The sequence below is a fragment of the Neoarius graeffei genome, chromosome 9, assembly GCF_027579695.1.
Source record: "Neoarius graeffei isolate fNeoGra1 chromosome 9, fNeoGra1.pri, whole genome shotgun sequence".
Taxonomy (NCBI): Eukaryota; Metazoa; Chordata; class Actinopteri; order Siluriformes; family Ariidae; genus Neoarius; species Neoarius graeffei.
The window spans coordinates 62944263-62971271 of record NC_083577.1 but is presented as its reverse complement, the minus strand read 5'-3'; the positions used below and the strand labels follow the sequence as shown (position 1 = coordinate 62971271).

The 27009-nt window shown below is 43.4% G+C and overlaps 2 protein-coding genes across 2 annotated transcripts in view; one reads left to right on the top strand and one right to left on the bottom strand.

The window, feature by feature from the left end:
* The window catches only part of stk24a (serine/threonine kinase 24a (STE20 homolog, yeast)), a 50154-nt gene extending 36777 nt beyond the window's left edge, over positions 1-13377 (top strand). The window contains exons 6-11 of the mRNA XM_060930063.1: positions 8-193; positions 1986-2131; positions 3063-3198; positions 4108-4176; positions 5929-6065; positions 10430-13377. Of these exons, the coding sequence (XP_060786046.1) occupies positions 8-193; positions 1986-2131; positions 3063-3198; positions 4108-4176; positions 5929-6065; positions 10430-10460 (705 nt within the window). The 3' untranslated portion in view covers positions 10461-13377. The remainder of the gene's footprint in view (positions 1-7; positions 194-1985; positions 2132-3062; positions 3199-4107; positions 4177-5928; positions 6066-10429) is intronic.
* A 156-nt stretch (positions 13378-13533) lies between these two features.
* The window catches only part of ino80da (INO80 complex subunit Da), a 30658-nt gene continuing 17182 nt past the window's right edge, over positions 13534-27009 (bottom strand). The window contains exons 8-10 of the mRNA XM_060930062.1: positions 25348-25559; positions 16856-17013; positions 13534-16576 (exon numbers count right to left, since the gene is read on the bottom strand). Of these exons, the coding sequence (XP_060786045.1) occupies positions 15666-16576; positions 16856-17013; positions 25348-25559 (1281 nt within the window). The 3' untranslated portion in view covers positions 13534-15665. The remainder of the gene's footprint in view (positions 16577-16855; positions 17014-25347; positions 25560-27009) is intronic.

Sequence of the window (27009 nt, the reverse complement as noted above, 5' to 3'; positions counted from 1 at the left end):
GTTTCAGGCAGATATCTGGTCGTTGGGTATAACTGCGATAGAGTTGGCCAAGGGAGAGCCGCCCCACTCTGAACTCCACCCCATGAAGGTTTTATTCCTCATCCCAAAGAACAACCCGCCAACTCTGGAGGGAAGCTACAGCAAACCACTGAAAGAGTTTGTAGAAGCCTGTCTCAACAAGGAGCCAAGCTTTGTAAGCATTCAGTACTTTACCTACATGAGCAACACAATGTGCTGCATCTGATATGCCATGATCTTTACAGTGCTGAGCGTAAATGAGTGCACCCCCTTTGAAAAGTAACATTTTAAACAATATCTCAATGAACACAATTTCCAAAATGTTGACAAGACAAAGTGTAATATAACATCTGTTTAACTTATAACGTGAAAGTAAGGTTAATAATATAACTTGGATTACACATTTTTTCAGTTTTACTCAAATTAGGGTGGTGCAAAAATGAGTACACCCCACAACAAAAACTATTACATCTAGTACTTTGTATGGCCTCCATGATTTTTAATGACAGCACCAAGTCTTCTAGGCATGGAATGAACAAGTTGGTGACATTTTGCGACATTTAATCTTTTTCCATTCTTCAACAATGACCTCTTTTAGTGACTGGATGCTGGATGGAGAGTGATGCTCAACTTGTCTCTTCAGAATTCCCCAAAGAGAATAATTTCTTTACACCACAAAGGTGAAGGCTACAAGAAGATCAGCAAAGCTTTATTTATCAGTCAGAATACTGTGGCAAAAGTGGCACAAAAATTTAAGAAAGATGGAACTGCAACCATCTCAGAGACGTCCAGGTCGTCCACAGAAGTTAACACCTCGACAGGAGCATCTTCTGATGAGAAGCGTTGAAGAAAATCGGCATGCGAGTTCACTGCAGTTATCTAAAGAAGTAGAAAGCCAAACTGGGGTGACTATTTCCCGTGACACAATACGGCGTACACTGCAGAGGAATGACATGCATGGATGCCGTCCACGAAAGAAGCCTCTCCTAAAGCCCAGGCACAAAAAAGCCCGCCTAGAGTTTGCCAGGGCCCATGCTGACAAAGATGAAGACTACTGGGACTCTGTACTCTGGAGTGATGAGACCAAGATAAATGTTTTTGGAACTGATGGCTTCAAAACTGTATGGCGTCGCAAAGGTGAGGAATACAAAGAAAACTGCATGGTGCCTACAGTGAAACATGGTGGTGGCAGTGTCCTTATGTGGGGCTGCTGGTGTCGGGGAGCTGCATTTTGTTGATGGCATCATGAATTCACAGACGTATTGCTCTATACTGAAAGAGAAGTTGCTACCATCACTCCGTGCCCTTGGTCGTTGTGCACTTTTCCAACATGGCTAAACACACATCTAAGGCCACCGTTGGATTTCTGAAGAAGAACAGGGTGAAAATGATTCAGTGGCCAAGTACGTCTCCTGATCTGAACCCAATCGAACAGCTATGGGGAATTCTGAAGAGACAAGTTGAGCATCACTCTCCATCCAGCATCCAGTCACTAAAAGAGGTCATTGTTGAAGAACGGAAAAAGATTGTTGCAAAATATCACCAACTTGTTCATTCCATGCCTAGAAGACTTGGTGCTGTCATTAAAAATCATGGAGGCCATACAAAGTACTAGATGTAGTAGTTTTTGTTATGGGGCGTACTCATTTTTGCACCACCCTAATTTGAGTAAAACTGGAAAAATGTGTAATCCAAGTTTATATTATTAACCTTACTTTCACGTTATAAGTTAAACAGATGTTATATTAAACTTTGTCTTGTCAACATTTTGGAAATTGTGTTCATTGAGATATTGTTTAAAAGGTTACTTTTCAAAGGGGGTGCACTCATTTACGCTCAGCACTGTAAAAGCTTTAACTTGTTCATGCACTTGAAGTACTTCAAATATACCATTCAGTGGAGTTACTTTTTTTTTTCTTTTTTTTTTTTCTTAGTTGAATACCCATGTTGTATTTTTCTCTCTGCAGAGACCTACAGCCAAAGAGCTGCTGAAACATAAGCTTATTGTACGTTACGCTAAAAAGACCTCGTACCTCACGGAGCTCATTGACCGGTACAAGAGGTGGAAGTCTGAGCAGAGTCGAGATGATTCCAGCTCTGACGAGTCTGACTCGTAAGCACAGCCTGATTGCTTTTTCCTTTTTTTTCTTTACTTCCAGCGTCTTGGTACACATTGGTTCAAACCAAAATTGAGCAAAGAGACAAACTACATGTCTGTATTATAAATGTGCAGAACAGCATACTGATTCAGTACACTTAGTATAGGTAATCGTATGGGGCCGAGTAAAATTAAGCATTAATTTCACGAGTGATTTCGAAGTTTTGAAAATTTCAAAACTTTGAAATCACGAGTGAAATTGATCCTTAATTTTACGAGGAACCATACGATTACTTGTTTATAATATGTAGGGCCAAATTCATACTTTGGAAGCCATTCAAGTTCACAGCGTTTGTCATTCACGTTTTCTGAACCAATCAGGGCGCAAGACTATCTTGCATGTTTGAATCAGTTTCTAAAGCGTCTTTCATCATGACACGACATGAGGATTTTGAAAGTGGTTTACAAAATTTTATTGGAACTTTTACAAAAGCCATTTTGTTGACAAAATTTGCTAATTTTTGTAACCGCAACCAAGCAACGAACTAGCCAATAGCGTTTCAGAAATGCGGCCCCGTGTTAAGGAGAAAAGCCCTCCTTGATTGACCAATCAGAATTGAGTAATTTGGCCCTATGTATTATAAACTGGTAAATTGACAGCCCAGTTTTAATTTACAACCTGATGTGTAGTCTGTTCATTATTTTGAGTATTTTATGCAGTTGTCTACATGATTGGAACTTTGTCAGTATTATTTCAACTAAATTGCCCATGTAATTTGGCATTATCAGAATTTTCTCATCTTTACCACATTGGAATGTTTAAATGAATCACACCAGTGAACTTCATTGAAATATTATTCTATTATTTGATAACATTTTATTTTTGCTACAATTCTGATGCCCTTTATGGACATTCCAGTTAAAATTAGTCTGTGTGTCTACTCAGGGAACAGGATGAACAGTCCCCAGGTGGGAGCGACTCGGGAAACGATGATTGGATTTTTACCATCAGAGAAAAAGACCCCAAAAAAATCCAAAATGGAATTATGCAGGAGTCGGAGCTGGACCGCAGCGAGGTGAAGGTGGGGAGAGAAGCCATCAGCCTTATACATGTGCACAGAGGTCCAATAAAAGTAGGGTCTCGGTGTACTTGGCTGTAGGGGCACTTGGAGGATCTGTACTAAAAATTAATAAGCGTCTTCAAGGTATGAGGAAAGGGAGCACGGAGAGAATGCTTTGGTACTGGGCCCAGAAATGTGTGGATCTTTTTCTTTTTTTAAATATACACTCAGTAAATGCTATTATTCTGATTGTGTTTTTATTGTAAAACCTTCTAATTACTGAATCAGAACAATATCAGATTAATGACTGCAGTAGTGTTTCCCTTTGTGTTCATTTGAAGTGTGAGGCATTACATTGTCTCTAATAGGATACTAGCTCATGCCTTTGTGCACAAATGTTAGTGTTAAGGTCATGTGTAGTTTGTAAACCTGTACAATCAGCATTTTTGTCAGAAATAAATGCCGATATAAATAATGTGTTCTATACAAATATGTCACATCACACACACACATCACATTATCTCTAGCCGCTTTATCCTTCTACAGGGTCGCAGGCAAGCTGGAGCCTATCCCAGCTGACTACGGGCGAAAGGCGGGGTACACCCTGGACAAGTCGCCAGGTCATCACAGGGCTGACACATAGACACAGACAACCATTCACACTCACATTCACACCTACGGTCAATTTAGAGTCACCAGTTAACCTAACCTGCATGTCTTTGGACTGTGGGGGAAACCGGAGCACCCGGAGGAAACCCACGCGGACACGGGGAGAACATGCAAACTCCGCACAGAAAGGCCCTCGCCAGCCCCGGGGCTCGAACCCAGGACCTTCTTGCTGTGAGGCGACAGCGCTAACCACTACACCACCGTGCCGCCATACAAATATGTATGCTGATATAAATATGTATTCTCCCCCCTTTTCTACAGGTACAGAGCAGTGCGCAAAGGCCTTTGTCCCAGAGCTTGTCGACTATTATATCGCCACTGTTTGCAGAAGTAAGAACTTTTATCCTGTGTCTGAAATCACTCCCTACTCACTTTATGGAGCACTACGGTATATAGTGAGGATGCCATTTTGTAGTTCCATCTGAAACCTTAGGCTTATTTACACCCTATATAGTGCACTTAAAAAGTATCCCACAATGCATCACAAAGTAGTGTACAACCGATGGTCACTAACCAAAGCAATATATCCCAACATGCATTGTGGTCGCGCTGGAAGAAATCAAATTAAAAGTCTCAGATTTGATTTAATAAAAGACAGCGGCAAAGAAGAAAGTATTCAGCCTTGATTTAAAAGGACTGAAAGATGCAGGTACCTTGTATTGATTGATGTGGGAAATACACTTAGTATAATATGGATTTATCACAAAAATACATGTTATTTGCCATCTGGGAGGTCCGTATCGTGAAATACCATGACTGAGGTCTTGAAAGTACTGACCGAGGCCCTCTGGGCCGAGGTCGGTATTCAAGGCCGAGGTCACGGTATTTCACCATACGGACCGACCTTAAACTGGTAAATAATTTTTTTTTTTTTTTCTTTACCAAATTCTAACAGAAAACGAGAGCGCCCGAAAGGGAAAACCGAGCTGAGCCGCCATTTTGAATCCTCATTCACGGCTGTAATCCAAATTGCGTTCTCCTCTGTATACAAGTGCACTTCCATGGCAGGAAAAAAACTACATTTTGCCGCCTATGTAGTCCCCTATTTATACAAAATTGAGTCATTCAGGATTCAGCCATGTTTTTGCTTGGCGTTAGCAAGTTAGAGGTTTTTAGCTTTCTCCTGAAATGTTTTATTTTATTTCTTCTTCCTCAGGGTAGTAAAATGTGCTTTCGCTGTGAACACTGTCATTATCACTATCCATGATGTAAAATTAATGCTATTTTCCTGAGAAATGCTGGTAAAAATTTATAAGATTTTTGATGATCTTGTAAATAAATCTTATTTAAAAAAAAAAAAAGATAAATGTTGACAAAAAATTATACTATGTTGTGAATGAGCAAGTCGCCAGAGGTCCGTAACTGGGGTCCGTACCGTAGGATACGGACCTGCTCGCCAGCCAATCAGAGTGCAGGATTTGATGGCAATCGCACCGTGAAAAAAATAAATGCATGTATTTTTTTAAATTATTTTGAAAACCCACCAGCCGGCTGATCTGGCACGTTTTAATTGTGCGACAGTAATGACGTAAATACCAGCGCGATGGACTAGTGTCCAAAAGTGTGGGTTTTGGGTTTTGTTTCATTTTAACAATGAGCTCACTATATAGTCCTCTATATACTAATTCCCTATATAGGGAGTAGTGAACGAGTGAGCGATTTCAGAATCAGGGTTAATTATACATTTATTTACAATGCACCCATTAGATTTAGGCAAATGTTGTTGTTGTTGTTGTTGTTTTTAATTTATTTATTTTTTAATTTTGCTGAACTTTTTTTTGTGTATTTAAAAAAAGATCACCCAGAGAATTTAGTGTTGCATGCAGACTTCATGAGCAGCATCTGCTTTCATGCACTACATTGACACAAAATATGTAGCGGAGTGTATAAATAAAAAACCAAAGCAAGCCAGTGCTGTTATGATGACAGGCTGCCATATTGCTGTGCAGCACAAAGCAGCAGCCTGTTCTTGAAGTGGCTTGCGTATGTGGGTAAAGTATACAACGGAGTACTCGGCCTGTTGCTGCCGAGTACCACATGAAATTTAAGTTTACCAATCGCTCCTCTCTCTTCCACCTCCAGCTGAAGCAAAAGGGTGAGGCGAGTAATGGAAAGCCAGAGGCAGTAGAGGAGCTCAGGGAGGCCATATTCCTGGCAGAAGAGGCATGCCCAGGCATCTCAGACTCCCTGGTCACAGAGCTGGTACAGAGACTGCAGAGGTATGACTTATGGATTCAGGTTCTCTCGCACCTCCACAGATTTCTCTCATGTTCATCTAGAGATAATTGTTGACCTCAACGTGGTTTACGTGAAATTAAAGCTTCCTGGGTAAATGTAATGAATTCCTCATTCAAAATAGTGATGTAAATTAAATACATCAAAATTAGATAATTGGGCTAATTTTGAGGGCACTGCTGGCCTGTTAGGGCGGGACGGTATCCATCCCACTCAGGAAGGTGCTGCTCTCATTTCCTGCAGCATAGGTCATAGTCTCAGAACAGGCCTAGTTAATTTCTGACAATCCAGAGCCAAGGCCAGGGAGCAGACGAACAGGCTAAACCGACTGTCTGCTAGCTGCACAGAGTCGTCAATCAGGGCCCACTACATCGAGACTGTGTCTGTTCCCCAAGCTCAACAAAAAGGTAGAAATACTCAGTTTGTTCCAGTAACCTAATCAGTATAAAATTACATCATACTGACTGTACAGCTGCTGCCAGCACCTTTGATCTAAAGGTGGGGCTATTAAATATTAGATCTCTTACATCTAAAGCACTAATGGTTAATGAACTCATTACTGATCAGGAGTTTAATGTACTTTGTTTAACTGAAACATGGATTAAGCCAAATGAATATATAGCATTAAATGAAGCGAGTCCTCCTGGATGCAGTTATATACACCAGCCTCATCTAACTGGCAGAGGAGGAGGCGGTGTGGTTATTTATAATGATTATCTAGGTGTAACACAAAAACCTGGTTATAAGTTTAATACATTTGAAGTTCTTCATACTCGTATGTAGCCTCGAAAAATAAGTCTACCCAGTTAATTCCATTAATTATTTACAGGCCCCCGGGGCCATATTCTGAGTTTCTTTCTGAATTTGCAGATTTTATCTCGGAGCTGGTTATTTCCTTAGACAAAGCTTTAGTTGTCGGAGATTTTAATATTCACTTTGATAACCCAGAAGACCCTTTAAAAACAGCGTTTGTGTCCATTTTAGATTCAGTAGGGATTAATCAGAATGTCATAGGACCGACCCATAACGGTGGTCACACCCTCGATCTAATGGTTAAACGTAGACAATATAGTCATACTTCCACAGTCTAAAGTTCTCTCAGATCATTATCTCATCTCATTCAAACTGTCCGAGTAATAATATATGCACCTCACCATGCTACTGTATTAAACGTACATTCGCGTCAACTACTGCACAGAGCTTTATAAATGATCTCCCAGAGTTATCAACTTTGATTGGGTCACTGTCAGCCCACGCAGAACTTGATCAGGCAACTGAATGCTTAGAGTCAACATTCCGCCATACCTTAGATAATGTAGCTCCTCTTAAAAGGAAAATGGTCAGAGACAAAAAATTAGCACCCTGGTGTAATGATGACACTCGCACTTTAAAACAGACCACTTGAAAATTGGAACGTAAATGGCGTCAAACAAAATTGGTAGCGTTCAAATTAACGTGGAAGGAGAGCTTCCTGAAGTATAGAAAAGCTCTTAGTGCTGCAAGATCAACACATCTCTCCTCCCTAATAGAAGATAACAAAAATAATCCTAGATTCCTATTTAATACTGTAGCAAAATTAACCAGGAATAAGTCCACTATAGACACATGCACACCTGCAGTATGTAGTAGCAACGATTTCATGAATTTTTTTTAATGACAAAATTGAGAATCTCCGACAAAAAATTCAAACTACTAATTTAAGGTCAGACAATGTAAGTGACCCTGTAGTTAACAACATAACTGTATCAGATCAGCAGTTAGAATGTTTTACTCCCCTTAGAGAAACTGAATTACTTTCATTAATCTCTGCATCAAAAGCCGCAACTTGTGTACTAGATCCCTTACCTACACGTCTATTCAAACAGATAATACCTGAAGTAATTGAACCGCTTCTAAAAATAATAAATTCTCCTCTTACAATTGGCTATGTACCCAAATCCTTTAAACTAGCAGTTAGCACTTTAAACATTGTCGCAAAGCAGCTTTACACAATTTGAACGACTTAAAACATGAGCTAATTTTATCCCTAATATATGAGCACGCCTGTGGTGACGGTGGCAAGGAAAAACTCCCTCAGACAACATGAGGAAGAAACCTCAAGAGGAACCAGACTCAAAAGGGAACCCATCCTCATTTGGGCAACAACAGACAGCATGACTATAACATTAACAGTTTTAACATGAAGTCAGTTTCGTTGATGATGTAACTCTTCATTGATGGAAACTTGAGTGCAAAACTGTTCATGACAACTGCAGTCCTAAAGCGAGCAAGTCAGCTGTAGTCCTCAGCCATAAAAGCATTACTGTAAGTGTCCAGAGCGTCTTCCAAGTGCGACTTTCAACTGTCCACATGGGGCCGTCCTCCACAGGAGCGATGCGATGAGACTCCAACCAGACATAGGGCACCAGGATGGATCAGGCAGTACTAGATCCCTTACCTACACGTCTATTCAAACGGATAATACCTGAAGTAATTGAACCGCTTCTAAAAAGTAATAAATAAATTATTCTCTTACAATTGGCTATGTACCCAAATCCTTTAAACTAGCATATATATATATATATATATATATATATATATATATATATATATATGCTACTTTTATTTACCTGCCACTGTGGCTGGTAGGTTGAGCAAATTCACCCGCATTTGGCGGATAGCGGGTGTTAATTTCCAACACCGGTCATAAACACGCGCTGTTCTCAAAGCAGGGCGCTCGTTAATGAGCTCTAGTATTGCGTTTGCATGCTGTGATTTTGCTCTTTTCTCTAAATCTCTACCCATATTTTATTTGCCATTTTCCTGGTGATTTGACCTTCTCATCTCATTCTCTCTAGCCGCTTTATCCTGTTCTACAGGGTCGCAGGCAAGCTGGAGCCTATCCCAGCTGACTACGGGCGAAAGGCGGGGTACACCCTGGACAAGTCGCCAGGTCATCACAGGGCCGACACATAGACACAGACAACCATTCACACTCTCATTCACACCTACGGTCAATTTAGAGTCACCAGTTAACCTAACCTGCATGTCTTTGGACTGTGGGGGAAACCGGAGCACCCGGAGGAAACCCACGCGGACACGGGGAGAACATGCAAACTCCACACAGAAAGGCCCTCGCCGGCCACGGGGCTCGAACCCGGACCTTCTTGCTGTGAGGCGACAGCGCTAACCACTACACCACCGTGCCGCCCTGATTTGACCTTGTTTTTTGTTTGTTTTTTCTCCCATCCTGCTCTTTGCTCCAGTTTTGGATTAATAAAGGGTCCCACCTCACGCATGATTCAGTGTCTACTCATCCATGTACCACTACTACTGACGGCAGGATTGTACTATAATAAGCCTATTCGTTAATCTAGTTCTATGCATCATGCTACATTTATACAGACTTTTAATTGATTTACTCGTGAGGGCAAAAACACTGCAGCGACCTGTTCATTTCCAGAGGAAAGTTGATATTTCTGCTAAAACACAATATGATATTCAGTTGGCTGTCGATATGAATGGCGTCATCACAACAGGACCAATTTACCAATGTAAAGACAAGGTAAATAAAGTTGGGCAAGTCGATGAAAAGTCTCCCCTTTCCAATCAGATGTCTCTAGCCGTGTAGCTAGTCTTTGGTCTGATAAACCGCCTTCAGCTAAATAATTTACATGAATACATGTGACTGGAGGGCAGCACGGTGGTGTAGTGGTTAGCGCTGTCGCCTCACAGCAAGAAGGTTCTGGGTTCGAGCCCTGTGGCCGGCGAGGGCCTTTCTGTGCGGAGTTTGCATGTTCTCCCCGTGTCCGTGTGGGTTTCCTCCGGGTGCTCCGGTTTCCCCCACAGTCCAAAGACATGCAGGTTAGGTTAACTGGTGACTCTAAATTGACCGTAGGTGTGAATGTGAGTGTGAATGGTTGTCTGTGTCTCTGTGTCGGCCCTGTGATGACCTGGCGACTTGTCCAGGGTGTACCCCGCCTTTCGCCCGTAGTCAGCTGGGATAGGCTCCAGCTTGCCTGCGACCCTGGAGAAGGATAAAGCGGCTAGAGATAATGAGATGAGACATGTGACTGGCTGCAACTGACATTCGTCTTCAGAAGCTGTCCTTGGTTTGAAAACTAGAATTGCAGAATGACGGCCTTTGTTTTTTTTTGTTTTTTTTAATCCATTGATCAGTTCTAGTACAGCACATGGGTCTATCCACTGAAATACTGTCTATGTACACCTGAATTGTAGAATGCTAGTTGCCACTTGTGCTATAGGAAATGCTAGAAATCTGTCCATTCATAATGATAAAGGTATTTAGAATCGGACCATTCTCTCTCCGTGTCTTTCTGACTAACCCCAGGTATGTTCTGTCTGACAGGTTTGCAGTTCCCCGGGCCTCATCTCACTGACTGCTTGCTGTGGATTCTCCTCTCTCTGCCTCCTAGTGCAGCGCCTCTCACTCACTCCGCCTATACCTGGCACTTTTTTTTTTCCTTTTTTTTTTTTTTTTTAAATGCATATCAGGTGAATGAGTAGTGTTGTGGAGGCCTGGCTGGGCTTCGGCTCAGAGTCCCACACCCCTTCTGAGAGCAGTGCACCTTATTTAGCACACATTGGGGCACAGCAGCAGGTGGTTGCACCAGCTGTGCGCAGGTTCTTTCCAAACTGCATGCGTAAAGCAATTTGTGTCTGAACGACACAGTTTTATTCTTTAACTGTCTAGCAAGTGCAGATTCAGTTGCAACTTGAAAACTAAATCATGTCATTTACACAGATTCGTTAATCACCCTCTAGCCAAAAGAGATGGCTAGTTAACATTTCAGTAGGGAAAGTCATTCAGTTTGGTTAGAAATGCAAGGAGCGGTCGTGTTATGGTAGGTGTACATGAGTATTTTTATTATCATTTTTATTTCTGTGTTTATGTTCAGTAGTTATCAGCTGGCCAGTTTTAGGTAATACCCTGTTTTACACTTGTCCCTTCGCTCGTGTAAGTCTTGCACTATGGTGCATTTAATACAAGCTCTGTAAAGTAGGCAGTCAGTTTCGTTAGAACTTGGTTGGATAGTTGGTGCAAACCAGTCATTGAATGTGCAGTATGAGAGAGACCCAGTGCTGTCGGGTCCCAGCAGTGAAGTTGTGATGATCCTTCTCCCCCTCCCCCCCCTTTCTTTTTTCTTTTCTTTTAACTCTGGTATTCTGTTCTCAGTAACTGGAGTCTTCTGAGAGACAGACTGAGTGTGTTCAGCTGTGTGTGTGTGTGTATATAGACTTAGAAACGTCATGGAGGTACGCTAATGAAAACACTGTGTTAAAAATGGCCAACTGCTCCTGTAGATACTGTTCATGAAGGTATATATGTAAACTGGCCATCACTGAGATTGCCTTGTCTTTTAGTTGGCTTTTTTTTTTAAATCGTTTAATGAAATTTTTTTTCATGTTTCATTGAAATGAACGCTGCCATTGGACCCATTATCGCGTATTTTTGTTGTTCTTTACTTTCACAGTGCCATTGATGCTCTCCTTTTGGTTTCCGCCTACCATCAGTTCTCGAGTCCAACACTTAGACAATATATTTATAAAAGTTCCAAGCCCATTTCTTTCTAGTCATTTCAGTCATGGAAAAATAATGCTGTATGATATATATATATATTTTTTCTTCTTTAAAAGCTCCAGACTATTTCACCAAACTCAAGTTCTTTTGATTTGCTGTAAACTTGTCGTATGCCGCTAAATCCTCATGTCTTCCTGGAAATTGAAATGGTACGCAGCGTACCGACAGCTTGAATTGCACTTAGATAACTGCCTTCTTATGATACATGAATTAGCCATAAGACATAAGCATGAGACTTGTACAGTGCATTTCACCTTCATACATATAGGACTGCTGATGTGATCACTATCATTTGAAGTCTAGCGTGTTAATGCACAGCTCACTTTGGTGCATTTTAAATCCGTTCATTGCTCACGTGCATTTAGTGTCCATAGTGAAAAGCTAGCATCAACGAACGTGTCGTGGTAGAACTGTGCTTGAGCTAACACTCAATCTTGTTTTCACTTGTAACTGGCCAATGATGCATTTATCCACAAGTTTTTAAAATATTAATCCTGTCAAGCTTTTATTAAAGCTGTAGCTTAAAAATAGCATGGGAATCTGAGTCTAAGGCAATTCTAGATGAAGCTCTTTAATAATTTTTGGGGACATGGATGCTATCACAAGCATGATGCATGTGTGTGAAATCCAGCTGTTCAAATTCATTTTAAAAGGCTTTATGCTAACATTAACTAAAATTTGAATTTTGGCACATGCACACTTTGTGTTATAAATAGTTTGGGAAATGTAAAGCTGTTCTTCAGGAGTGGAAATTCTAATGAGTTTCTTCTACTCAGCTGTAATGTCTGAGCAAGTTGGACACTGGGATTTCGAAAGAGATGGAGAATAAGACAATGATCCTGACCATGAAACCACTAAAACGAAGTTCAGAGTGGTACCACAAGGAGTGATGTTTGTTTCATGTAGTCAAGTGAAAAGTAACTTTTTTGCTTCGTTATTGTCTGTTATAATAAAATTATAACACACTTGTAATACCGCCATAAAAGACTACCGATGTAGAGTTGATCTTAAACTCAAGATCTCAAGAGTAGTTTGGAATTATACATTTAAAAATAAAGATGTCTTTATTTAAAAAAAAAAAATTAATGATGAGGCTGTTAACATGTTCGAAGAAAATTTACTCAAAGACTAAAAGAACTGAATTTTCTGCAAGTGAAGCTGTTCAAATCATTGCTGGTTTAATGCTTTGTCGTTCTGTCTCTCAAACTCATAATGGCATAGATTTTAAGAGGTAGAAATCTGCACTCCCATTCAAACTCTGTCCTGTTGATCTGCCTGTCTGTTTCCCACAAAGTGCTTCCCCTTTTTTTTTTTTGCCCTTTTAGAGAGATTTCCTGCTATTGATATTTGCACCTTTTCCACTTAGTCTGAATGTGTCCCTGTGTATAAGCTGTAATTTTAATGAGATCATGGTTTGTCTCGTTTATCTTTGCAACTGAACTTTCTTGAGTATGGCAATAAATTAGGCTGTGAGGTTTCTCAGTACAGATATATTCTATGGAACAGAATTCAATATTTTTATAAGTGCAGTATTATCTCTCGAATGAATTACACCATATGCTATCTAACTGATTTTCAAACAATGTAATTTTCTGTAACATTGCTGAGTGTATAGTCTTGTACATAATTCCTGCTTTTGTCATCAAATACCAAGGTACTGAATTCCTTGCAAGCTTTCAAGTGATTTTAAGATGAATAAAACAATGCTAGTTTGACTTGCTTGTTTTTTTTTTTTTAATTGTGGTGTTGGAAATGTCCTTTTTTTTTTTTTTCCTCCTGAGCAGGCCAGGATTTTGTCCATTAGAAACAGTCCAACGATAACATAAGAGCATGAACTTCGATCTTTTCTGTTTAATGAGCACGACCCTGAGTTCAGCACAGCAAGTTTTATTCGTACATCAAAAAAACAAATTCTCACGCTATATACAGGTATTACATACAATGTTTATACACATATTACATTTTATACAAGAAAAATATACATAAAAATGTAAACTTTTGTATACAAAAAATACCTTAAACATTAAACAAGGACCAATAACAAAAGGTGACTAGATTATTAGCTCATCCTATCATTTAAAAACAGTTATACAGTACATTCACTGAGTATAGGAATTTGTCAGCCATTGTTCAGCTTTTAAGCGGTTTCAAGTGCCAGCGGAGCCCTGAAGATGGCTTGCTTTCAAGAGTTGAATCAAGTTGACTGTGCAGTAAAATCTCAATGCAACTTACATCTGGGGTTCTGTAAGCTGCAGGGATATGACATGATGGTATGGTACTGGAAAATATTCTATTTCTTAAAACAATCCATTCATTATTGGAAGGGGAAAAAACTAAAAAAGGTAATACTCCTGTTTACGGCCTTGATTTAAAAAAAAAAATTAAGATGAAAGTCACTGATAGAGCATGATCGTGCACACTTTTAAACTGATCCATGGGAGTTAAAATCAAAATCATAGTAAGCTTTCATTGATTCGTTTAAAAAAAAAATCGGTATGCCCATCACAATGGCATTTCTATGAATTGTTCTCTTTGGACACAAGCTTCCATGTTAATTCACAATATGGGTCAATTGTGGTTGTATTCATGCAAACACCAAACTTTCCACTATTACTGCTAGCTGGATTTTAATAGCTATCAAAAATACTGTTGAGAATGATCAGTCTTTTTGCCCAAATAAATGACAAGAAAACACACGACATTCATTCAAATGGAAAGATCACTAGAATTTTGATAGCCATTAAAACTAACGACAGGTACACCACAAAACTAGAACCCCGCCTCGTCTCCTCCAAATAATTTCGTAGTCACTTCACTGCCACTCAGTTAAACTCACCAATAAAACCCAAATTACTTCCAGATTCAATTACTACTCTATAAATATGTTACAAATGACAATATATGTGATATTCTGTCAGACCCGACAGTGTGTAAAAAAACAGGCCAGGATTAAGTGACGGTTGCTGCCTCTCAGGGGGAAGAGTCTGAATGATAAAGACATTGCCACAGGCTGTGCAGCCAGTCTAACATGGAGTTTAAACCTGGTTTACTGTGGAAGTTTGAGAAGAAGTGTGTGTGAACAGTCCTGCTCCATAGAAATTGCACCAAAGGTCCCAGCACAGCAAATATAGGGTAATTTAATGACCAGTCAGTCATGCGGTACTCACGTCTACCCCCTATTAAAAGGCTGCTCTGTTTGAAAGAGAACCTCACTAAGCCATTTTATTCTAAACTTTAATAAGCACCATAAAACAGGAACATTCGGAATCCTTATATTTGGTGAAAAGTCAGTATATATATATATATATTATATATATTTTTTTAATTCTTCCATCATAAAAGCTATTTGTTTTGTGTATGAGTTATGTTGGTGTTTTGTAAAATGAGAATAACGCAGTCTAGCTCTGGCTTAAGCAGAAGAGTTCTCAGTTTTAAATGACAGAATCCCCTCAGTGATCATGCAGTCTGGCTGCTCTGAGGTACACAACTGAAACTGACACATGGTTTAAAAATACTGTCATGATAGAATATGCTGATGTGCTTTATTGCTTTGAGTAACCAGGTTTTTTTTTTTAACCTTCAGGTGCCTGTGAGGTCTCTGAACAGGAAAGTTTACAGCCCAGGATAGGTCCACTGAGTAAGCTTTATCTGAGTGTCTGCATAAAAGGTTTAATATGTACAGTGCAAGATAAAATCTTCTGGATAAAAGCTGTTTGGTGGATATTCTTGGTGGTGTCGACACCCTCACTGATTTTTTTTTTTTTTTTAAATATAAAATGTGCACAGACACTTCTACTGCTGTCTGCTTAACAAAGCCTTGACGGAGGGGTCAGTGAATGATATGAGGATACGGGAGAGGCAGTAATATAGGGACCGGCTGTTCTGGGTTAACACAAACTGAGCACAACAAGAAAACATCATGATATCCCCTCCCCTTCAACTGCTTTAACAGAACCCTGAAAAAGGCTAAGATGTGGGTGTGTGGACATGGCTGCATTTCCTTTCATTTGCTCTGCTGGAAAGTAGGTGCAGCACTGTTGGCACCTGCAGCAGTGGCACCAGCACTTGTGAATCCCGTAGGGGGCGCCGTGGAACTGTGGCTGGGCTGTACGTCTTTCGGGATGCCGCTGTGAGAGGCAAGCTGATGACCGAAGGCCGCGCTGAATTGTGGGAGCTGAAGTTTGGGCTGGCTAGTACTGAGCAAGTCACGAGGGGAATTTGGAGGAGAGGAGGAGGGAGCAGAGGGTGGGTGTGTAATGGAGGGAGGAGTAGACAGAGAGGTGGAGAGGAGATGAGGGTCCTGTGTCAAGAGGTTCCCAAACTGCATTGGTTCCGTGAGGGAGAGGGCGAGGTTGCTCCAGGAGGAGCGAGGAGCGCCTGGTAATCCACTGAGAGGCACCTCCAGTAGGAGAGGAGGCTCAGTCTGGTAGGAGGCAGAGTGTGGGGAAGAGATATGGTCACTGTAAGGAGACGGCACGTGGTCACTGCTGTAATGGCTGCCTGGAGGAGAGGACGGCAGCGCAGGCTCGGGTTTAGAGAGAGCCGAGTGAGGGAACGTTCGCTCATTGAGTGTACAGTTCGAGCCAGCAGAAGGTGCTGAGGCAGTGGTTGGTGGTGGTTGAGCTGACAGGGATGGAGGGAAGTGCTCATCTGTTGAGTGATGGAGGAGATTGTCCTCCAGCTCCAGACTTGAGAAATTGTCTGATGCTATTCGGCCATTTAGGAGGTCGCCCATGGCCGTCACCGCAACCCCAGAGCCAGAGAAGACGCTCATGGTGCGATGGTCATCAGCTGGGGCCAGTTCAGCCATGGAATTTAAACAAACCAACGTGTCAGGATATGAGCCCATTGCCTGCAGTGCGCGAACCAACTCCTCTGCCTCTTCTGTAGTGGGAAGCAACTCACCATTCTTACCTAAACACACATTTTACATTTTAGTCCACAAGCACAAGAGGTGTGGAGATGCACAATATCACACGATTACAACAGAAAAGACACACTGACTGTTTAAATCTGATAGGCATATACAGAAAATCCACACCGTAACACCCGTGCCCCACCATGTCACCTACCAAATAGCATAAATTACTGGTCATTTTTTTTTCAAAGGTTATGTAAATGTTTGCATTGAACTCCAATATAAAAATAAGAAAAAAAAAAAAAAGGAGTGTGTGAATGAATGTATGCAAATACCCTCAAACAGGTCAAAGTCCTGCAGGTCATCAGGCAATCTAGGCAGCACGTCAGAAAAGTCCTCCTGATTCAACTCCAAGTCATTTGGAATGTCTGCTATATCAGTGGTGATGTCATCAGGAAGTTCATCTGCACTGAGGTCAGGTGTAGAGGGGCTCCTGACAAGAGTGTGCACGCACGTATTAAAACAATATCTTAAGAATTAAAAACATTCAAACACGAAAGAAATACTAGAGATCTGCACATACAGTTGTGGTCAGAAGTTTACATACAGTGACATGAATGTCATGGCAGTATTTGGGCTTTCAGTAATTTCTTTGAACTGTTCTTTTTCTGTGGCAGAATGTACAGCATACATCTTTAATTAAAAAAAAAAACACTAGAATTTGGTGCACAAGTTCTAATTTTCTTTGGGTTTTCTGAAATCAACACAGGGTCAAAAATATACATAAAGCACCCCTAATATTTGGGTAAAATGTCTTCACAAGATTCACCTTGATCAAACATTTTTGTTTACCATGAACAAACTCCTGGCAGAATTCTGGTTGGATATTTCACGACTCTTCATGGTAGAATTGGGAGAGTTCAATTAATTTTTTTTTTTTTCTTGGCATGGACTCAACTTATAAGCACGGTCCATATATTTTCAATAGGGTTGAAGTCAGGACTTGTTTTAAGCTTAATGTTAGCCTGCTTTATCCTCCACAACCAGCTCTGATGTGTGTTTGGATTCACTGTCCTGTTGTAACTCCCAAGTTGTGTTCAAGTTTCTGATGGTTTATGCTGAAGAATTCTGAGGTAGTCCTCCTCCTTCATTATTCCATCCACTTTGTGCAATGAACCAGTTCCACTGGCAGCAAAACAGCCCCAGAGCATGATGATCCTACCACCACCACCAGCTGGTACAGTGTCCCTCTGTATATGGTGGTCATTGTGGCCAAACAACTCAATCTTTGTCTCATCTGACCATGCAGCTATCCTCCAGAAGGCTTTTTCTTTGTCCATGTGGTCAGCTTCAAACTTTAGTTAAGCTTGAAGGTGTCAATTTTGGAGCAGGAGCTTATTTCTTGGATAGCAGCCTCTTAGTCCATGGTGATCTGAACTGTAGACAGTGATCTATCAGCTTCTAGTTCATGGCAGGGCTGTGCCATGGTGGTTCCCAGGTTGTTCCTAACCATCCAAACCAATTTCCTTTCAGCGGAGGGTGACAGTTTGGGTTTTCTTGAAGCAAAGTGGCTTGGCAAAATGACTACACCTCACAATAACTTGGATACAATTGTTTGAACTGATCTTGGAATTTGCAGTTGTTTAGAAACGGTTCCAAGAGACATTACGGAGTTGCGTATATCTGCAATCCTCTTTCTATTTCCTTCAGTCCAGACAGCACTAGTGAAAGCACTAGTGGAAGCATTTTTGCATCCGCGCGTTTCAAGAACCGCATACAAAAGTTGTCATCTCATGACGTATGACGTGCCTGCCTACATAAGGCAACATCCCACGTCATTTGGCCTCTTCTTTTTTTCTCGTGTTGGAATCGCATCTCTTCTATTGGAATTCTGTGCGTGTTATCAGTTAACTGTGGGAATACCTGCAACAATCTACAGTGCAACTCATGACTGAAGAGGACTTCAGTGGGACTCGACTCCACACGAGCTGTTTGGTTGCTAAGGTAACTTGGTTAACATTATTTTGGAGATTGTTTTATGTATCGATAGTCACTGAACCTTGGCTGCCAAGTTTTCAGGGACGGCTATTATATCGGTCTTGTCACAAACTGTTCGGTTGCCGGCAGGTTTGTCAGTGTTGAGTGAGTTAGCGAATTGGTTGTCAATAATGTTAACGTGTACTTACAACTTTACGTGAGCATCGGTTTTCTGGTTGCTAGTAAATCATTGTCTGTAGTGGTAAAGTTGCGCTTGCGAACTCGCTAGCCTTGATTGCCAGGCTAGTAAGCAGCGCAACACCTTGCTTCTTTTCTTAAAAAAAATTTTTTAAAAAAATAATCGGTCAGTAGACACGGAGATGGATTCAGCGAGGTGTTCCACTTGCCCCAACCTAATGGAGGTGCTGGATGCACATGATCGCTGTGCGGAGTGCCTTGGCATGCAACGTCTAAGGGAGGCAATGTCTGATCCATGCCCTTCCTGTGCGTTAATGCCGCTTACTGTTAGACAGGCGCAGTTGGCTGGTATGGAATGTGCGTCTAGCAGTTTTCTGCCCTCGGATTCTCAGACACAGCGCAAGCGTAGGCTTTCACCACCAGTGCATGCAAAACAGTGCAAAAAAATCTGTCTTCTGAGTTAGAGCATAAAGTGGAACTGCTCTCATCTACAGTGGAGCATCTATTGCCTCTGCTTGCAAGCCCCCCCCACAGCAGGGGCACAGGTAGGTACTGTAGAGGAACAGCCTGCACCACCTGCCTCCTTGTCACCCGTTGGCTCATGTTCTCAGCCACCTGACCAAGAGGAAGTGATGTTTGTGGCTGCCTCAGACACCTTTTTCAGTCAGTCAGTCTTCTTCCTCAGCACAGCCACCAAGCAAAGTCCTGCCAGGTGTTGTGCCCCATGATTCGGGCAGTGATGTCACCTCTGGGCGATCTGGGGAGTCTGCCTCAGTGGTGGGTTCGGTGGAGGCCACACTGAAGGCTTTGCTTGCACGTTTGCAGTTGAACACCCCGGTGCCTCCTAGTGGATCTGAGAACATGTTCCCGTACCGTGTTCAGCGCACCTCTCTGGTAATTCCACAGTGTCGTGACTTTACTTCTGTGGTGGCCTCTACCCTGGAGGCTGCTACGAAATCTGCCTGTCCAGACCAGATGCCTCGCATGCTTGCGGCAATGCAGGACCCCGGTGCTGTTGGCTTGGGTAGCATGCCAGTAGTCGAATCAAGCGTTGCTTCGCTCATCGTGTCTCCCAATGAAGCACTTTGGGAGCAGGTGCATTGCCCCAACGCTGAGTGCCGCCGCACAGACGAGCTACTTTCTCGTGCTTACAACTCTACTGCCTTTCTTGGCAGGGTGTCTAACTCACTGGCACACATGCTTGTTATGCTGCACTCGACTCATCATCGGCAGACCCACTGGCAGCTGAGGTACTGGAACTTGCATTGCAGGCTATGGGTGTCATTGCCAACCAGTGTGGCACTACCTTGGGCACCTTGCTGCAAGCCCGTCGACAAGTGTGGCTGGCTCAATCGCCTCTGCCAGAAGTATGCAGGAACAACCTGAGGCACCTCTCACTGGCACCTGGACAGGTCTTTGGGCCAGCAGCACAAGAGGCCCTTGACAGACGTGTATCTGTTACAGAGTCTCACTCCCGTCATGCGGGCGTAGCACCCACCTTCAGAGCTCCGCCAAACCCTTCTGCCTCATGCTTTAGGCATGTGGCCCCTAGAGCTGCACAAAGGTCTTCCCATCGACCCCAGCAGCGGGCCCCCAATCCCCCACCTCCCTCGGCCAGGCAGGGTGGCACTCAGCCACACGTGAGTTTTCGCCCTTTTCGACAGACAGGTCCTCCCCGCAGTCGTCGCTCCCCCCATCCCTTCCGAAAAACGTAGACAGGACCACTGACAGGTCAGGGCCAGTGGCAGGAGTTTTTACAGGCAGCCAGCTAGCACGTTGGCGTGAAATAACAACCAACCAATGGCTACTCACAACCCTCTCAGAAGGGTACCGCCTGCAATTCCGCCGCTGGCCACCAATGCATTCGGGTGTGAGGCAGACAGTTATAACCAATCCAAGACAGGCAGAAGCCTTGTCGAGAGAAGTTCAGTTGTTACTACAAAAAGGAGCCATAGAGATGGTCGACCCCATTGTTCACCCAGGGGGGTTCTTTTCAGTTTATTTTCTCGTTCCAAAGAAAGACGGCGGGTTCAGGCCAATTTTAGATTTAAGAAGGTTAAACCATTTCTTGAAGGTGCTTCCTTTTTGAATGCTAAGAACAACAGATGTACTGCAAGCAGTCACAAACCAGGACTGGTTTGTGACCGTAGATCTTGAGGACGCCTATTTTCACATACCCATTGCCGTGGACCACAGGCGCTTCCTTCGTTTTTCGTTCATGGGAAAGATTTTTTCAGTTCAGAGTTCTCCCCTTTGGACTTTCTCTGGCACCAAGGGTGTTCTCGAAATGCATCCAAGTGGCACTAGAACCCCTTCAGAAGGAGGGCATAAGAGTGCTCCCTTACTTGGACAACTGGCTTCTTTGTGCGGCATCGCCCGAACAGGCCAGGGAACATGCTCACCAGTTGCTACTACACATTACGGCTCTGGGGTTCAGGGTGAACCAGAGGAAGTGCAAACTGGTCCCAGTCCAGGCAACACATTTCATCGGCCTTGCCCTGGATTCGAACACTATGCTGGCCAGTCCCACGCCAGACAGAATAAGTTCAATTCTTACTGGAGTGAACCACCTTCGTGTCAGGGGAACACAGCGTTATGTTTCTCTCCTTCAGCTGTTGGGGAAACTCACAGCGGCCTCAGTAGTCATTCCTCTGGGTCTTCTGTGGCTAAAGGCTTTTCAGAGATGGCTTCTTCAACTGCATCTGTGTCCAGTGCAAGACAGACACATGAGGGTGAGAATAACACGCCGTTGCATGCTCATGCTAAGACCTTGGTCCCAGGCACACTTTCTCACTCATGGAGTTCCACTTGGTCCCCCACCGGGACGGTGGGAGGTTATCCGGACAGATGCTTCCCTCATGGGTTGGGGTGGAGTCTGGCGTCGGCAAGGTGTGAACGGCACCTGGCCTGCTCCGTGGCGCACGTCCCACATCAACACACTGGAGTTGATGGCGGTGTTTCTGACGTTGCGCCACTTTCAGGAAGTGCTACAGGGCAAACATGTATTGGTACGTACAGACAATGTGACAACTGTTTTCTATATCAAATCATGAGGGGGGTACAAGGTCTGTAGCTGCGCTTCATGTGGCTCACAGTCTCCTAGGACTCAGGACAACCTCCTTTCCATAAGAGCATCTTATCTACCTGGACGCCAAAACAGTGTGGCAGATGCTCTGTCACGCGGCAAGGTGTCTCAAGGGGATTGGAAACTGCATCCAGACACAGTGGAACAGATCTGGAAAACCTATGGGAGAGCAACTGTGGACCTGTTTGCGAGCAGTCAGACAACTCATTGTCCAACATGGTTTTCCCTGGGGAAAGAAACGGCAGCGTTGGGCCAGGATGCTCTGGCCCACGACTGGCCGAGGGCCATCCTTTATGCCTTTCCCCCTCTACAACTGTTGTGGAGGACTCTCTGCCGTGTGCGTGATCACAGTCACCATGTGCTATTGATAGCTCCTCATTGGCCATCCAGGTCATGGTTCCAGCTCCTGCTGTCACTACTAGTGGGACCCCCTTGTCAGCTGCCCAACAGGCCCGACTTGCTGACGCAGATGGAGGGCAGGATTCAACACCCATGTTCCGAATGCCTGAAGCTCTGGGTGTGGCCCTTGGGGCCCCGGGGCTACTACTGGAGTGTTCAGAAAGGACCAGGAACACTGTGGTGAACGCATGTGCAGAATCTACCCGACGCTTGTATGCAGGCAAATGGAAGGTGTTCTGTGATTGGTGTGCAGAACACAACATCGACCCCCTAAGCTGCTCTGTTCCACAGACTTTAGATTTCCTGCAGCACCTTTTAGAGCCTGGCAGGGCTGCATCTACACTTAAGGTGTATGTTGCAGCACTAACAGCCCACTGTTCAGAGGTTGGAGGCGTTTCACTTGGGTCCCACCGGCTGGTGGTAGCCTTTTTGAGAGGGGCATTTTGTCTTAATCCTCCTCATTTTGTGCAGAGTCCATCATGGGATCTGAACACTGTGCTCGAATCCCTTTGCTTACCTCCTTATGAGCCCGTGTCAGCAGCTGACATTAAGTGGCTCTCTGTTAAAACGGCTTTTCTTCTTGCCATCACAACAGCCCGGCGTGTGTGTGAGCTACATGCCCTCTCAGTGAGTTCTGTTTGTCTTCGTTGGGGCCCCATGTTTGACAGGTGTTTCATTGTGACCTAACCCAGCTTTCCTCCCGAAAGTCTTATCTCCGCAGTTTGGCAACCAGCGGATTTTGCTGACTGCTATACCGGCGGACAGGACAGACTTGCGTGCAGAGTTGTGCCATCAGGGCTCTGAGGTTTTATTTTGATAGGACGGCAGCCTTTCGTATGACAGACCAACTGTTTGTTTTGGTGTTGCTCCGAGAGGAAGGCCTCTGTCCAAGCAGTGGCTCTCCCGTTGGGTTGTGGAGGCAAATCACCTATGCCTATGAATCTATGGGACGTACTGTGCCCTCTCCTGTCCGCTGCCATTCGGCGCGTGCTCAGGCAACATCATGGGCAGCTCTCCGGGGCGTACCACTCTCTGACATTTGTGCTGCTGCAACTTGGTCTAATACATGTACATTTGCCCGGTACTACAGGCTAAATGTTGCGTCCATGCCATTGCTGTGTGCAGCTGTTCTTCCAGAAGGTGGTGATGCTCTTCTGAATTCCTCGTGACTGGGTTGGTATTAGTCTTCCACTAGTGCTTTCAGCACCGCCCTGACGGTCTGGACTGAAGGAAATAGAATGTTGGTTACGAATGTAACCGTGGTTCTATGACTAAGTGGAAGACCGCCAGGGTCTTTGGTCACTTGGATTGCGCGAGAATGATCTTGAGGCCAAATGACGTGGGATGTTGCCTTATGTAGGCAGGCACGTCATACGTCATGAGATGACAACTTTTGTATGCGGTTCTCGAAACGCCGGATGCAAAGATGCTTCCACTAGTGCTTTCAGCACCGCCCTGGTGGTCTTCCACTTAGTCATAGAACCACAGTTACATTTGTAACCAGCGTTCTCAGATCTGCACTGAGCTCTTTGGGCTTTCCCAGTTTACTGTGTTGGTAAATCCAATGAGTGCTGTAAACAAACCCTTTTTATGAAGGCACAGAGAAGCTACCAGCTGTAGTCAATCATGATCACTAACAGGAAGTTAAGAGACCTTGGCCTTGGCAAGATAGGAGACGTTTTGGAAGTTTCAGCACCTCTGAATTAATAATCTAAGTGAGTGAGTGTACATTTTTGACCCTGTGTTGATTTCAGAAAGCCCATAGAAAATTAAAACTTGTGCACCAACTTCTAGAGTTTTTTTTTTATTAAGTTCAAATACATTACCGAAAGCCCAAATATTGTCATGACATTCATATCCAAGATGACATTCATATCACTGTATGTAAACTTCTGACCACAACTGTATGTATGCATGTGTTTATTTATTTATTTTCCTTCATTACATCACTGTTCCATCAGAGAGTGCAGTAATGCACAATACAATAACTAATTCGAAACTAGAACCCTGGTATAGTACCCGTGTCTATTGCATACGGCACAATGGAACATGGCAAGGAATGGAGTTCTCTGGAGCAAGGTTTTTTTTTGTTTGTTTGTTTTTTAACAGAGAGCTCTGGATCCAAAGGGCCCGTGGAATTTACCCCTTCTAACTCATCAATTTTAAACCATTAGGCTCATTCATACATATACAATAATATTCTGGTAATATTGAGAAGACGACGACGACTTTGTCACATGTACAAAAGCACAGTGAAATTGCTCCTCTGCATTTAACCCATCTGAGGCAGTGAACACATACATGCACACACAAGTGAGCAACGATCACACACGTATACCCAGAGCAGTGGGCAGCTATGCTACAGCGCCTGGGGAGCAGTTGGGGGTTAGGTGCCTTGCTCAAGGGCACTTCAGCCATGATACAGATGGAGGAGAAAGTGGTGTTCATTCAAATGTTTCCTGCCAGTCCCGGGAATAGAACCAGCAACCCTTTGGGCCCAAGGCTGCTTCTCTAGCCTTCAGGCCATGGTCACCCCGTATTTGAGCCATAGTGATTTTTATTCCTGAACTTTCCACGTAGTGATCACATTAGGGCCAAGATAACATTATTTATAAGCCTTGCTTCTGAGTTACTGAGGATGGAACAAATTTAATTTCAACTGGCCAGTCAAACAGGCCAATAACTATATACGAGCGCAATAATAAATACAACTAATCATGGGCTATGATCACCAGTGTAATAAGATTTTTACAAAATCATGGACCCCCCCCCCCCTCGCTCACCTGCACAGACCCCTTTGAAAACCATAATCGCTCTTATGTGATAAGAAACCACAAGTTTGAGAAGCTGAAAGCAGTACTGGATGATGTTATTAGACACCATTACTGACTGCTGTGCTGCATAGTCTGGGGGGGGAAAAGTAATTCTGGGTCATTAGTGATTTTTAGTTTTTAAAAAAGGTGGTGACCTGATGAATACTGACTCTCAACAATTCTGTGATAACTGTATTCAATCACTGTTCTACACCATTTCTATTAAATCACCCTTGTATCCCTAATTATGGTACAGGTCACATGGAAATGGAAATAAATGTGAGATGTAGTGTACCGTACCATCCTGTTGAGCAGAAAAGTACTATGCTGATGTTGCATGTATGGGTATGTGTACCTGATACTGGCATGGTGGGTGGGCAGTGCCAATGTGGGGGGCATGGGCAGGTTGCCCTGTGGTAGGGCAGGAGGAATGGGTTTCTGGGGACGCCGCACTACTTTCCTCTTCTTTTTCTTGTGTTTTTTTGTCAACGCTGGTGGTTTGGTCTTTTTACGTGGCCGTCTCTGCTGCTGCACCCGCCTGTTACTATCCCCACGGAGGAAATTATCCTGCAGGAAACATACAAACCAAGCCGGTCAACAAAATACTAGAACATAGAAGCCAACAATGGAATACGATTTATTTACTCTGTAATAAGTCCTCAGCAGCCTGATTTCGTGGCTAGTCAGTCATAGTATCAACCCTGCCTTCAGACTGGTTCTTAACATCTCATGCACTTCTGTTTTAAAGAAAACAGCACTGTCAAGTACTTTTTATTAATCAAAGGATTTTGACACATTTGATCCTTACTTGATCAACTGTCTAACTGGTTTTGATGAAACGGATCTCTTCAGGAAATGTGTTCGATTTACTGGAAAAAAAAAAAAAAAAGGTCTGCAGTGATCTCACTTAAGTTTTCTTTTTTTTTTTTTTTTTTAAAACTGTACACTTGTGAAGCAAAACACTATCCTTTACTTTTCTAGTAGTTTAATTGGATTCAATTCAGGTCCAAAATGGCCTCATGCAACTCCAAACACATGAACACCATCTCAGGTTGTGCAAATTAACAATGAATAGTGTAAAATCAAACATGTTCAGTGATCTCATCTCATCATCTCTAGCCGCTTTATCCTGTTCTACAGGGTCGCAGGCAAGCTGGAGCCTATCCCAGCTGACTATGGGCGAGAGGCGGGGTTCACCCTGGACAAGTCGCCAGGTCATCACAGGGCTGACACACAGACACAGACAACCATTCACACTCACATTCACACCTACGATCAATTTAGAGTCACCAGTTAACCTAACCTGCATGTCTTTGGACTGTGGGGGAAACCGGAGCACCCGGAGGAAACCCACACGGACACGGGGAGAACATGCAAACTCCGCACAGAAAGGCCCTCGCCGGCCGCTGGGCTCGAACCCGAACCTTCTTGCTGTGAGGCAACAGCACTAACCACTACACCACCGTGCCGGCCCATTCTATAGGTATGAAGCCAAAATTCCTCCACCGTGCTGTCAAATTTGGAGACAGTGTTTGTGCAGTAGGGACATTCTGCTGCTTTCTGAAGGCAGGGTGCACCCTGGACAAGTCGCCAGGTTGTTCAGTGATATTTTAGCTGAAAATAGTATCTGTTAGCTTGAGATTTACTGATCTGGCCAAGCTACTTTCAGTTAGATGTGTCGATATGCCTGAGAAAGCATGGTTTATGGCTCAACTGCAGTACCAGTCAAAAGTCCAGACACATCTAATTCAGTGGTTGTTCTTTATCTCATCTCATCATCTCTAGCCACTTTATCCTTCTACAGGGTCGCAGGCAAGCTGGAGCCTATCCCAGCTGACTATGGGCGAAAGGCGGGGTACACCCTGGACAAGTGGCCAGGTCATCACAGGGCTGACACATAGACACAGACAACCATTCACACTCACATTCACACCTACGCTCAATTCAGAGTCACCAGTTAACCTAACCTGCATGTCTTTGGACTGTGGGGGAAACCAGAGCACCCGGAGGAAACCCA